This window comes from Carcharhinus amblyrhynchos, chromosome 7 (genome assembly GCF_965287045.1).
Source record: "Carcharhinus amblyrhynchos chromosome 7, sCarAmb.v2.hapA, whole genome shotgun sequence".
Taxonomy (NCBI): domain Eukaryota; kingdom Metazoa; phylum Chordata; class Chondrichthyes; order Carcharhiniformes; family Carcharhinidae; genus Carcharhinus; species Carcharhinus amblyrhynchos.
In genome coordinates, this window is record NC_137330.1 from 105,009,201 (window position 1) to 105,023,906 (window position 14,706).

Here is a 14,706-nt window from a genome sequence, read left to right on the forward strand (position 1 = left end):
ATCACTAAAATGTTCCCCTACCACTACCTCAACCGCCTCTCGATCTTCATTCCCCAGAATGAGGTCCAGTACAGCTCCCTGCCTTGTTGAACCCTCCACATACTGATGTAAAAGGTTCTCCTATACCCATTTCAAGAAGGCTACTGCATCCAAGCCCTTAACACAATGTATATCCCAGTTAATGCTGGGAAAGTTGAAACACCTAATATAATAACCCTATTGTTATTGTTTTTACACATCGCCACAAATTGAGCACATACTTGCTTCTCAATATCCCTCTGACTATCTGAGGGTCTTTAATAAACACGTAACAATGTGGCTGCCCTTATTTTATTTCTAAGCTCTACCCACAAAGCTTCAAAGCTTCATTTGATGCCCCCGCCAAGGTATCTTCTCTCCTTACTGCAGTAACTGACTCCTTAACTAAAAATGCAATGTCTCCTTCCTCTTTTACCTCCTCCCCTGTCTCACCTAAAGATTTTATATCCCGGAATGTTGAGTTGCCAATCGTGTCTTTCCTTCAACCATATTTCTGTGATGACTATTATATCACACTTCCACATGTCAATTATCATCCGCAACTCATCCATTTTACCTGCAATACTCCTGACATTAAAGTATAGGCATCCAGCCAGGCCTTACTCCCTTGAAACTTAATATAGCTGCATTACCTCTGACTTGTTTGTTTTGCTGTATAATTTGTGCCCTTATTCTGCGAACAGTCTGAGTCCTGACCCCCAGCAAATTAGTTTACATTGAGGTCACGTAAGGAAGTACATTGCTTATTATAGTCCTTATGCATCTATGACAATGAGGCCAAATTCCCCTCCAATTTGATTTTCAAGTTGCGGATGATGCCACTGTAGTGGGTCAGATCTCAAGCAATGATGAGGCAGAATAGAGGAAAGAGATAAAGAATCTGGTGAACTGGTGCGACAATAATAATCTTTCCCTCAATTTCAGCAAAATGAAGGAGATAGTCATTGACTTCAGGAAGCGTAGTGGAGGAAATGCTCCTTCTATATCAATGGGAATGAAGTTGATTGAGAACTTCACGTTTTTAGGTGTCCAGATCACCAACAACCTTTTCTCAGAAGACTAAGGAAATTTGGCATGTCAGCTATGACTCTTACCAACTTTTACAGCTGCACTGTAGAAAGCATTCCTTCTGATTGTATCACAGCTTGGTATGGCTCCTGCTCTGTCCAAGACAAGAAACTACAAAGCGTCATGAACAAAGCTCAGTCCGTCACTCAAATCAGCTTCCCACCCATTGAAGCTGTCTACACTTTCTGCTGGCTCGGAAAAGCAGCCAGCATAATTAAGGACTCCTCGCACCCCAGACATTCTCTGCTCCACCTTCTTCCACCTGAGGACACATATCGACCAACTCAGGAACAGCTTCTTCCCTGCTGCCATCAGACTTTTGAATGGACTTCCCTCACATTAAGTTGATATTTTTCTACACCCTAGCTAGTACAGGGCAGAATGATAATGAGGATCTCCCAGACAATGACATGGGCATCTACTGCCTCACAGTGCCAGGGACTTGGGTTTGATTCCCAGCTTGGATGACTCACCCTTTGATACCTTAGGCATTGTTGCATCTTGACCAATATTCACTGCATGAATCTTCTCTACAGACATTTCATGAATCAGTTGTACTTAAACTCAATCTCTGCATGAGGGATAATACATCAAAGTTTATTAACAAGTGGGCAATGTCCAATGGTGGAACGTATCCATGTGACCTTGTGCTGCAGTGTACTGCTCTCCCCTCACTTCCTGTTGTGCTGGAGAAAGACTGCTGATCTGCTTCTCCCTTTGCTATTTAGGGGTGTTCTCTATGCAGCTGCAACCTTGAGGCCCTGCCACTTTAAAAGCCTCCTGCTGACTGGCTGTGGAAATTGAGGCAGACCGTGCCACTGATGGAGGGGAGGGGGAGGAGAGGCTGCCCCTATCAGAAAGAGCTTCCACATGGCAGCAGCAGTTGCTACTCATCCTCTGCCAACCTGTGAGATCCTAGAAGCTGGTTCAAGTGTCCAGGTTCCCAGTCCTCTTGTCCCTCTGACTCTTCAGGACATTCATCAGTCTGTCCATGGTGAAAGCTCGGTACTCTGAAAACATGGTGATCGCACTTCACATGACCTGAATAAGCACATCTAAGACTGGGCCAGAGCATCCAGCCTTTCTGGTATATCCACCAAATCCTCACACTGGATCTCTAGCATCTTCTGCTTTACTGGTGACTCCAGAGCTTTATCAAACGAGCCCTCATCAGTCTCTGGATCACCCCTGGTACTTGTCCTACTGCCTGAGACTTGCTCCAACACACTCTCCAGTATTTGCTGCCTTACGGGAGACTCCAGAGGCTCACAATCTGAGTTGGGATCAGTCTCTGTATCACACCTAGCACTCGTCTGACTGCCTAAAGATTGTTTCACCACATTCTCCAGCAAATGCAAATGCGAGGTGCCTTACCAGATTGCCTTTGTCCTCATTATGCTTTGCTAATTCCTGATGAGATGCCAGTACCTGTGCTGGTGATTAATGCATTTTCAGAGGCTTCCCTTCCCATCATGGAGACTAGTGTTAGTCCCAGGAGGCTGACAGGGTCAACAGAAAATGGTTCACCTGTGCAGGGCACATGGAAGAAGGGCCATTAATTGGCCTTTCACAGCCTTCATGGGACATGCTAGGACACGTCAGTAGTATTACATGGATCGTGAGAGTTGACGTCTTGCAATCATTAAACTACTTACAACATACCTACTAGATTTCTACCAGGAATCTTCCCAGTCTTTGAATATATAAACCACATGTACAATTTGTGTAAGCATGCCAGGAATCATTCATATTCATCCCATTTATATCCCAAATTTGGAGGAAGCCCTTGCAATCTCACCAGCTCAAGGCTTTCCTCCAATTTTGCCCTTGTGTATTGATCCCTCCATTACATGGAGAATAATAGCAAAACCTCTTCTTCCAGTGGCCTAAGGATGGCCAGATCGAGCACACCGCTTCCAGACCTGTTTCTCTTCTGGGCATTTGGGCCTGCTGTTTCTAAAATGAGATGTGATAATGCTACGGCATTTATTCTCAGGCACCTTAATTTCAGTCAAGCAAAATATTGCAGATGCTGAAAATCTGAAATAAAAACAGAAAATGCTGGAAAAATCCAGCAGGTCTGGCAGCGCCTGTGGAGAAAAAAAAACAAAATTAACGTTTCCTGTCCGTATGACTCTTCGGTGGATTTTTCCAGCATTTTTTTGTTTTTATTACTTTCATTTCAACATGGTCTGTGAGGAATGCATCAACTGGACAATGATTGGCAGCCATATTTGTACCTTCCTCAAGTGTGACAAGTCCTGTCCTTCCTGGAACCACAATATCATATCACAGTGGCAGCAGAGCTACAGGTGGTGGTGTCATTTGTGCATAATGCTGACTCATTTCTGAGGTATTCAAGGCTCGAGCCTTTCTTGCATCTTCCATGTATATTGATAGGCATTGCAGATCTCAGAAGGTCATTTTGCCTCTTCGACATTGCCTCCAGCTTCAACGAAACACATCAATGCTGATGATCTCAGTGGCTACCTCCATCCAGGCAGGCGAATGATTGAGGAAATGTCTTCTCTTCCTATCCACTCGCATTAGAACCTCACACCAGGTGGACACAGCCTGAAGGCAAGCTCAGAGGGAATCACCATCAAAACACAGGTGGTTCAGAACATTCTTCCCTCTCCCTTCACTCCCTTCTCTTGTCCACTAATGGAGGAAAACATGTTACAATGAATAAGCTGCTCAACATTCAGATTCTAACATTATGTAGATGATTAGAATATTCCCTGCAAAAAACACTTAATTCTGAGCCTTGGCAGAATATCAAACGTTATACCAATTAATATTGCTTAATTCATCCAATTCCTGAGAATCTTACAGAAACCCAAAAGCTTCCTCCTTGTTTTTGACTGCAGTAAATCACAGGGGCATCTGACGCTGTCCTGTGCTAGGTATTTCTTTAAACTTGTGGCTGTAACTCCCTTCCAGGTCATGGTCTTTGAATACAGCTGGATGTTCTGCCTCCCATCTCAAATTGGGCAGGGAGCAGCAATATAGTGATATTCGTGGCAGCAAACCCATCCTACAGCCATCAATTGGATGATTGCCATATTACACAGTAGATGACGATGGCAAGGGTTAGAATCAACAATCCACACAAGAACAAAGAAAGTTACAGCACAGGAACAGGCCCTTTGGCCCTCCAAGTCTGCATCGACCATATTGCCCAACTGAACTAAAAATCTTCACCTTTCCGGGGACCATATCCCTCTCCCATCCTATTCACGTATTTGTCAAGATCCCCCTTAAAAGTCACTATCGTATCTGTTTCCACTACTTCCCCTGGCAACGAGTTCTAGGCACCCACCACCTCTGTGTAAAAAAAACCTGCCCTGTACATCTCCTTTAAACCTTGCCTCTCGTACCTTAAACCTGTGCCCCTTAGTAATTGACTCTTCCACCCTGGGAACAAACTTCTGACTATCCACTCTGTCCATGCCCCTCAATCTTATAGACTTCTATCAGGTCGCCTTTCAACCTCCATCGTTCCACTGAGAACAAACCAAGTTTCTCCAACCTCTCCTCATAGCTAATGCCCTCCATTTCAGCCAACATCCTGGTAAATCTTTTCTGTACACTCTCCAAAGCCTCCATATCCTTCCGGTAGTGTGGCGACCAGAATTGAACACTATATTCCAAGTGAGGCCCAACTAAGGTTCTATAAAGCTGCAACATGACTTGCCAATTTTTAAACTCAGTGCCCTGGCTGACGAAGGTAGACATGCCATTTGCCTTCTTGACTACCTTCTCCACCTGTATTTCCACTTTCAGTGACCTATGTACCTGTACAGCCAGGTCCCTCTGTCTTTCAATATTCTTAAGGACTCTGCCATTTACTGTATGTTTCTTTACTGTATTAGACCTTCCAAAATGCATTACCTCACATTTGTCCAGATTAAGCTCCATCTGCCATCTTTCTGCCCAAGTTTCCAACTGATCTATATCCTGCTGTATCATCTGATGGTCCTCGTCACTATCCACAAATCTACCAACCTTTGTGTCATCCGCAAACTTAGTAATCAAACCACTTATATTTTCCTCCAAATCCAAAACAGCAAAGGTCCCAGCACTGATCCCTGAGGAATGCCACTTGTCACAGCCCTCCATTCAGAAATGCACCCTTCCTTTGTCTTCTATGATCGAGCCAGTTTTGTATCCACCTAGCCAGCTCACTTCTGATCCCGTGCGACTCCACCTTCTGCACCAGTCTGCCATGAGGGACTTTGTGAAAGGTCATTTATCTTTTTTACTGAATTCCATTTGTCTGCATATCCATTGCTCTGCATCACTTCCACCATGAGGTGGCCTGTAGACTGCACTATTAGTGTGATTGATTCTATTTTCGTCTTGCTAATCACTGCATCCATGATGTTATCTTGAACAAGTACAAATACTCAATCTCTCCATTTTCTTCACAGAAACATAGAAGATAGGAGCAGGATGAGACCATTTAGTCCTTTGATCCTGCTCTGCTATTCGTTACAATCGTGGCTGATCATCCAACTCAGCAACCTAATTCTGCTTTCTCCCCACTACCACTCCATTCTAGGCTATATCGAGCCACCTCTTGAATACATTCAATGTTTTGGCATCAACTACTTCCTGTGGTGATGAATTCCACAGGCTCACCACTCTTTGGGTGAAGAAATGTCTCCTCACCTCCATCCTAAATGGTCTACCTTGAATCCTCAGACTGTGACCCCCTCGTTCTGGACTCCCCCACCATCGGGAATATCCTCCCTGCATTTATCCTGTCTAGTCCTTTAGAACTCCAGTGAAAACAATCCTAACCTAGTCAATCTCTCCTCATATATCAATCTCGCCATCTCCAGAATCAGCCTGGTAAACCTTCGCTTCATTCCCTCGAGAGCAAGAACATCCTTCCTCAGAAAAGACCAAAACTGCACACAATACCTAGGTGTGGCCTTACCAAGGCCCCATATAGTTGCAACAACACATCCCTGATCCTGTATTCGAAACCTCTCACAATGAAGGCCAGCATTTCATTTGCCTTCTTTACCGCCTGTTACACCTGCATGCTTACCTTCAATGACTGGTGCACAAGGACACCCAGGTCCCATTACAATTTACAGCCATTATTGGAGTAATCTGCTGCCTTGTTTTTGCTTCCAAAATGAATAACGTCACATTTATCCAAATTATACTGCATCTGCCATTGATTTGACCACTCACCCAACCTGTCCAGAATATTCTGAAGGACCCTCCCGTCAACTTTGTATCATCTGCAAACTTTGAGATGTTACATTTTGTTCCCTCATCCAAATCATTAATATATATTGTGAATAGCTGGGGTCCCAGCACCGATCCCTGTGACATCCCATTAGTTTTACTGCCTGCCAATTTGAAAATTCCTACTCTTTGTTTCCTCTCTGCCAACCAGTTTTCCATCCATCTCAGTACTCCTCCCCCAATCCCATACGCTTTAATCTTGCACGATCATCTCTTATGCAGGACTTTGTCAAACACTTTCTGAAAGTCCAAATATACCACATCGACTGCCTCCCCCCGTCAACTCTACTAGTTACATCTTCAAAGAATTCTAACAGATTTGTCAAGCATGATTTCCCCTTCATAAATCCATGCTGACTCTGATCTTGTCACTGCTTTCTAAATGCTTTACTATAAAATGCATTTTATCTGCTTGATAATGGATTCGAGAATTTTCCCCACTACCAATGTTAAGCTTACTGGTCTATAATTCCCTGTTTTCTCTCTATCTGCCATTTTGAATATTGGAATGACATTAGCTACCCTCCAAACTGCAGGGACTGTTCCCAAGTCCATAGAATCCTGGAAGATGACCACCAATGCATCCACTATTTCTGGAGTCACTTTGTTAAGAACATAAGAAATAGGAGCAGGAGTAGGCCATCTAGCCCTTCGAGCCTGCCCCGCCATTCAATAAGATCATGGCTGATCTCTCGTGGCTCAGTTCCACATTCCCGCCCTCTCCCCATAACCCTTAATCCCCTCTCTTATCAAAAACCCATCAACCCGCGTCTTAAAAATATTTAGCGAGGCAGCCTCCACCACTTCAACGGGCAGAGAATTCCAGAGATTCACCACCCTTTGAGTGAAGAAGTTCCTCCTCAACTCCGTTCTAAACCGCCCCCCCTTTATCTTGAGGCTGTGCCCCCTAGTCCTACTGTCCTTTCTGAGCGGGAAGAGTCTCTCCACCTCTATCCTATCCATCCCATTCATCATCATATATGTCTCAATGAGATCTCCCCTCATTCTTCTAAACTCTAACGAGTACAAGCCTAGTTTATTCAGCCTCTCCTCATAGCTCAACCCCCTCAACTCCGGTATCAGCCTAGTGAACCTCCTCTGCACTCCCTCCAAGGCCAAAATATCCTTGCGTAAGTGCGGCGACCAAAACTGCACACAGTACTCCAGCTGCGGCCTCACCAATGCCCTATACAGCTGCAGCAAGACCTCCCTACTTTTAAGTACTCTGGGATGTAGATTATCAGGCTCTGGGGATTTATCCGCCTTCAATGCCATCAATTTTCCCAGCACCATTTCTCTACTAATATTGACTGCCCTCAATCCTTCCCCCTCACTATTCTCCAGCATTTCTGGAATCTGATTTGTGTCCTCCTATTATACGTTCTCCTGTTTCTGTAGGGGACCTACATTTGTCTTCACCAACCTCCTTCTCTTAACGTAGCTATAGAAAATCTTAATGTCAGTCTTTATGTTCCCTGCAAGCTTACTTTCGTACTGTATTTTCCCCTTCTTAATCAATCCCTTGGTCCTTTTTTGCTAAATTCTAAACTCTTCCCTATCCTCAGACCTATTATTTTTCTTGGCCAATCTGTATGCTTCTTCCTTGGATCAGATACTCTCTCCAATTTCCTTTGTAAACCATGGATTGACCCTCTATCTTTCCTAAATATGTAATACCCTGCAATGTTTAATATTGTCGTGATTTATCTGTAGCCATTATGTCTGGCTCCCAACAAAATTCCCTCCAACTCACATTTTATTATGGACTCTGCATGGTTGCAGATGTCATAACTTGCTTTAAGTAGCATTTCCTCTCACTTCATGTTTAACCATCTTTTTAGATCCTGTTCGGTAATTATTTATTCCCTTGCCATCAGTGTCCTCCCTTACTTCATATTTTCCTATGTTCACTTGTTCTATTCAGTTCACATTTAGGTTGCTTACGTTTCTTGTACATCCCTTTCCCCTACCCCTTATTGGTTTACTTGTCTTATTGTTTATGGAAAAATAGATAGGAGTTAAGAAAACCTGAACATTATTTCTGAAAGTAATATAAAGTTGGCACTTGCAGAAGTTTGCAATGAGCTTTAAATAGTAATTGTTGTTGAGTGAGATGTATGTTTCCACTGTTTCTAATTTCAATTTGAAGATTTATTTATTTAAAAATCAACTTCCACCCTGGACAAGGACAGAGTTGAAAGAAGCTTTACAATCAATCATTCCAAGCAAAATACAAAAGGTAGTGGAAAAAAAAGAGTAGAATAATCAGATTAGGCTGTTTCAAGTTATCGAGATTCAAAGTCATTAGGGTTTGTTTTTAAATCTTGTAGCTTTACATCCTAATTCAGTTGATTGTTTTAAATTCCACAGCTGGTATCCACTGTGGGATCCATTTGCAGATAACAAATAATGAAGTTTGGAGATCAGAAATATTCCCACCAGAGATTGATGTAGTTGATCCTGTCTGTTTTCAAGTACCTTCAAACTGTAGTTGTGTAAGCCATCTGAGTAGCTATGGTAATTAGAGCCCAGAATGACTCTGCAGCCCTTTCTCAATAGCTTTTCATTTGCTGCTGTGTGATTCCACTGGATCATACAGATGACCTGTATTCCAAAATCCAATTTGTAGATCTAATGTAGTGGGGGGCTGTACAATAAATGGCAGAACCATCAGAAGTATAGACACACACAGGGACCTGGGTGTGCAAGTCCACAGATCCTTAAAGGTGGCAGCACAGGTGGAGAGAGCGGTGAAGAAGGCATATGGCATGCTTGCCTTTATTGGAAGGGGCATAGAGTATAAAAGTTGGCATGTGATGTTGCAGCTATATAGAACGTTGGTTAGGCCACATTTGGAATATTGCGTCCAGTTCTGGTTGCCACACTACCAGAAGGACGTGGAGGTTTTGGAGAGAGTACAGAAAAGGTTTACCAGGATGTTGCCTGGTATGGGAGGGTCTTAGCTGTGAGGAGAGATTGTGTAAATTGGGGTTGTTCTCCCTGGAAAGGTGGAGGATGAGGGGCAACCTAATAGAGGTGTATAAAATTATGAAGGGCATAGATGGGGTGAACAGTGGGAAGCTTTTTCCCAGGTCAGAGGTGACGAACACAAGGGGTCACAAGTTCAAGGTGAGGGGGGCAAGGTTCAACACAGATGTCAGGGGAACGTATTTTACACAGAGGGTGGTGGGGGCCCGGAATGCACTGCCAAACAAGGTGGTTGAGGCGGACACACTGGGATCGTTTAAGACTTATCTAGATAGCCACGTGAACAGACTAGAAATAGTGGGATACAAACAAATGATCTAGTTGGGCGCATGAGTGGCGCAGGCTTGGAGGGCGCTGTATTGTTCTTTGTTCTTGTTCAATACAAGGCAAATACAAGGTGTAAAAGTGGTTACCAGATTATTGCTTGGGATGGAATAGTCTTTCAACATACACAACATGTACACATGGCTGTTGGCTTGCTTAACAAATAGAACTGATGTGTACATCCCGTCTTGGATCAGCCTAGATAAATATACCCAACAAATGTATTAGCAAATGCCTGTTTAAAAACCTGATTTATATCTTTTTTGGTTCCTGACTAGGCAAGTGGCTGGCATGTCAATCAATGGACAACCAAATTCTAATCTTTGGAGCTCAAAACAGATTTAGACTGAACAAGAAAAAAATCTTCAAAGGCCATATGGTGGCAGGTTATGCCTGTCAGGTGGATTTTTCACCTGATATGAGGTGAGTTTTTCAGTGGTGACTTTTTTTCATGGTAAATTGATTTCAATTTTGCTGTTGCATTTTAATACAACTTTTCAAGTGATGGAGGACTATTCATTGGCTTGCATGAGTACAACTTCAACAACCATCAAGTAGCTCAATAACATCTGTTTGATCAATACCCAATCATGAAGATAGATTGCAGAGGTTGGGACTGTTCTCCTTGGAGAGAAGGAAACTAAGGAGATTTGATAGAGGTTTTCAAAATCATGAAGGGGCTGAAAAAAATAGATAGGACGAAACTGTCCCTGCTCTTAAAAGGATTGAGAAATGAGAGGGTACAGATTTGAAGTGATTTACAAAAGGACACAAATGTGATGTGAGAAAAAGCTTTTTCACCCAATAGGTGGTTTGGTTCTGGAATGCATTAGATGATTATTTGATTTGAAGCAATGTGCAAGAGCAGAATGGTGCTAAGGTATTATGCTCATTTGGAGAGCCAGTGCAGACATAATGGACCAAATGACCTCCTCCTGCACAATAACAATTTTATGATTCATCCCGCCACCTTAAACATTCACTATGTCCACCAGCTGTGCAATGTGACTGCAGCAACTCATCAAGGTTTCTTTGACAACTGAATCCATTCTACAACCACTATCATTTAGAAGGACGAGGACAGCTGAATTATGGGAGCACTACAGCCTCCAAATTCCACTCCAACTCCCATGCCATCCTGACTTAGAAATATATTGCTGTTCCTTCTTCATTGTTGGATCAAAATCCTGGAAATGCCTGCCTAATAGTGCCATAGGAGTACTTTCAACATTTAAAATGCTGCAGTTCAAAAAGGTGGTTCAACACCAACCCGGGCAATTAAGGACAAGGCAATACATGCTGGCCTTGCCAGCAGCAGTGCCCTCATCCCATAAATTTTTTTTTAAATGTAAGTGGTTGGCAGTATTAAAGCTTGAACTAAGTTGACCTTTGGGTAAAGAATGAAAACATGCTCACTATTTTACAGCTACTCACAAATTCCTTATTCCTGATAATTATTAGCAGGCATACAAGGGTATGTTTTGTATTGAAAATGGATGTGAGTGCATGACAATTGCCTGAACATTCTGATGAAAAGTATTGCTGTTTGGAACAAATGAAAATGGAAGACATAGTTGATGTCTAGTGGTTGATTTCAGAAGATATTAATTAGTAGCATGTTATTTTAAAAGTCCTCAACATTAGTGCGTTTTTCTTGAGTTTTCTTGTGTCTTGCATCACTAGGTATCTATCTGTATGGGGCTTTTTGCCAACTTCCTTAAAAATCCCTATTTAAATTATGAATTAGACTGTTGACTAAAATTATATGCAGTACATCCACGCAAATTCATTTTCAGAAAGAGGAAGTTCTAAATCTTGATCAGTGGAATAATTTGTACAAATATTAATTTTAGTGCTTGTGTCTGTCATAATATGTCTAGGAACCAATATTCTGGTCTTCTCAATCTTTGATTTATTATTGCCACATGTATTAACATTGAAAAGTATTGGTTCTTGCGAACTATACAGACAAAGCATAACATTCATAGAGAAGGAAATGAGAGAGTGTAGAATGTAATGTTACAGTCATAGCTAGGATGTAGAGAAAGACCAACTTAGCGTGAGATAGGTGCAGTCAAAAATCTGACAACTGCGGGGAAGAAGCTGTTCCTGATATGGTTGGTATGTGACCTCAGACTTTTGTATCTTTTTCCCGAAGGAAGAAGGTGGAAGAGAGAATGTCCGGGGTGCATGGGGTCTTTATTTATTTTGAAACAAGCTTTTGCATGTGTTCTGACCTTCTCTTTGTACAAACAGTTATGTTGCCTCGGGCGATGCTGATGGAAAACTGAATATCTGGGACTGGAAAACGACCAAGCTTTACAGTCGAATCAAAGCACATGATAAGGTCTGCATTAGTGCAATCTGGCACCCACATGAAACATCCAAAGTCATTACATGTGGCTGGGACGGCCAGATCAAACTGTGGGACTGATGGCAGCACCTGGAATTTTTAGATTTCCTTGGTGTCGAGGCTCTTCAGAGAACTTGTTTAGGTTCCTGAAGAAGTGCTCTATCACCAGGTACTTGTTGCCCTTCTTGCTGGCTGAAGAAATGGAGAAGCTCAGGGAGAGTCGGCTACACACTGGATCGAAAGGTAGAATACACAACAGTATCCTTCGACACTTCCGTATATTTGAGTAATCTTCTGTTTGTTTTAAGCAATGTTTAAAAGAAAAGCTCCAGCAAAACAATCACAGCCTAAAAAAATTTCCAGTCTTTAACAGGTTAATCTGAGAACAGATTTCAAAGATCTTCAGCGCTGCTTGCATCTCCCATTATTTATTAGTTGTGCAGTTCTGAGGAAAGCTGAAGCCACAAACTGGAAATGCAAGATAAAAGAGATTTTCAATGCATAACATCAGAGTCCAAATGTTGGTGATGAAAAGTCCCTCAGTGCATTGACTGCACCATTATACAGTGCTTTTGGGGCAGAACAGTTAAAAGAACTCTCAAAGGACTGCAGTATTTCAAATTATGTGCTGTGTTTCAAATGCAGAACCATTGTTTAATGTAACTGTGCCTAATGTATCACTTCAGTGAGCTATGGGGTACCATTCCCTCAATAATGTCAGGGTGTTTTCTTCCATAAAATCAACATATTTTTAATGAGAACTGGATAATGCCTGTGTTTCTCCATCATTCATTGCTTTTTAATGAAATGCGAACATAGAGTTTTGAAATGAATAATTTCTGAGAATGCAATTATTTTAGAGGACTAACCATTTCAGATAAAAACAGCAATTCTACTGACTACCATCCTGTCCCATGAGCAAAAGTGCCCATTCTTTAATTTTTGCTGAAAAAGTTAGCTACGTATATCATTCAGAAACTAAATTGTCAACCATTTTAAAACTACTATTGCTTGTATGGCCCGGAACGTTTGTATTAAAGAATTTTTTTTTATTTTTCTGTTTATCCCTGTTGTTGAAGTATTAAGATCCTAGCTGTTACCCAGCATATTCTATTACATGAACCCACAAGAGGAATTTATCCTTCAATGCAATTGGAACGTTTTATACAATGGAGACCATTTTATACAGAGATCCAGTTACATTTCTTAATGTGAAATGGGAAAAAACTTTCTATAACTGAAACAAAACTTTAAAAAAATCTTTTGATGCTGGAAATCTGAAGTGTAAATGGAAGATACTGGAAATACCTAACAGATCGGGCAGCATCTGTGGAGGAAGAATCTGGAGTCAAAGGGAGGGATTTTATTGCCTCACTCAAGCAAGACCAGAAGTTCCTGTCCGAGATCAATGGACATTTCCTTTGTCTGCCTCTCGCCCGCACCAATTCTGTGGTGGGCAAGACATTAGAATTTTGGCGAATGTTTCACATCAGTGACCTTTCATTGGATGTGGGAAACATTAATGTAACATTTTCTAATTCTGAAGAAAATCACCAACCTGAAACATTGACTGTTTCTCTTTCCATGCACGCCAAGCTGCAGAGTATATCCACCATTTCCCCTCTCTGTTTCTGTGAAGCTGAATACTGGTCGAATCAAAGAGCAAAATTTCACGTATGTGATTTTTTAAATAAAAAGATGCAAGGAGAGTGTGGAATATAAAATAAAAGCCATCCATGCTGCCGTTCACAGGTTTCCAGCAGACATCTTCAAATCCTTTTCTGTGCTGCATGATTAATCAGATTTTTGTTTTGACATTGGTGAATCATGCAGACCTGACAGTAAGTTGGATTCAAAACATTTTTTGAAATTATCGTGGCTTCTTTGGTGTACAGTGCATCCCAAATAAACACATTTTTTTGTATCATTGTGTGTGCATGAGTGCATTTGTTTCCGAGGCATGTTGGTTCCCAATGTCAATTTAAGGCTGACAGTATGAAAGGCCAGAGTTCACAATAAAATGCCAAGCAGTCAACTTTGGCAGACATAAAGAAAGCGTTTTACAGAGAGGAATTGTATTTGAACTTTTATCTGCTGAAAACAGCCTGTTGTGACTTTTATAAATCTCAGTGATAAAAGAGGACAGAGATCAGGACAGTTATTAATCATTGTGCACTTTGAATTGGAAATTCAAATCGAGCAAATCTTTGTAATTTGATACAGATTCTAATATCCTGGCAGGTCAATCAGCAGACAGGCTTCCATAATATTTGTATGAAGTCATCTAATGGACAGAATAAGCTTGCATTTGTAAAGGGCAATGGGCTTTCATTTGCAGAGGCTATAAGTAAGACAAATGAGGTTGTATTAGGCTGATCAATGTCAGAGCTGAGGCAGACGATCTGTTTCTGTGTGCAAAGATTGAGAAAACAAACACTTTCTTCTGGTTTGTCATTAGAAGAAAAAAGAAAGTCAATGATCCCTTGTTGAAACAACTGCATTCAAAAACACAAGATTTGCTGTACAAATATTTACCCAGAGCAAAGCCTAAATAAAGCAACAGGGTTTCTGGTATGTGCCTTTTCGATAATTTGTCCTTTTATCCCATCTTAAAATCAAATTCTTTCAAGGAGCTACACTGGAGTGTTCGCTGGTTCAAAAAGTTACAT

At 41.7% G+C, this 14,706-nt stretch overlaps 1 protein-coding gene across 2 annotated transcripts in view; it reads left to right on the forward strand.

The window, feature by feature from the left end:
* Positions 1 to 13,964, forward strand: part of cdc40 (cell division cycle 40 homolog (S. cerevisiae)) — a 135,848-nt gene extending 121,884 nt beyond the window's left edge. For both annotated transcript variants that reach the window (XM_080192903.1, XM_080192904.1), the window contains exons 14-15: positions 9,963 to 10,107; positions 11,941 to 13,964. In XM_080192903.1, coding sequence (XP_080049029.1) covers positions 9,963 to 10,107; positions 11,941 to 12,118 — 323 coding nt within the window. In that variant the 3' untranslated portion in view covers positions 12,119 to 13,964. The remainder of the gene's footprint in view (positions 1 to 9,962; positions 10,108 to 11,940) is intronic.
* Positions 13,965 to 14,706: the final 742 nt, after the last annotated feature.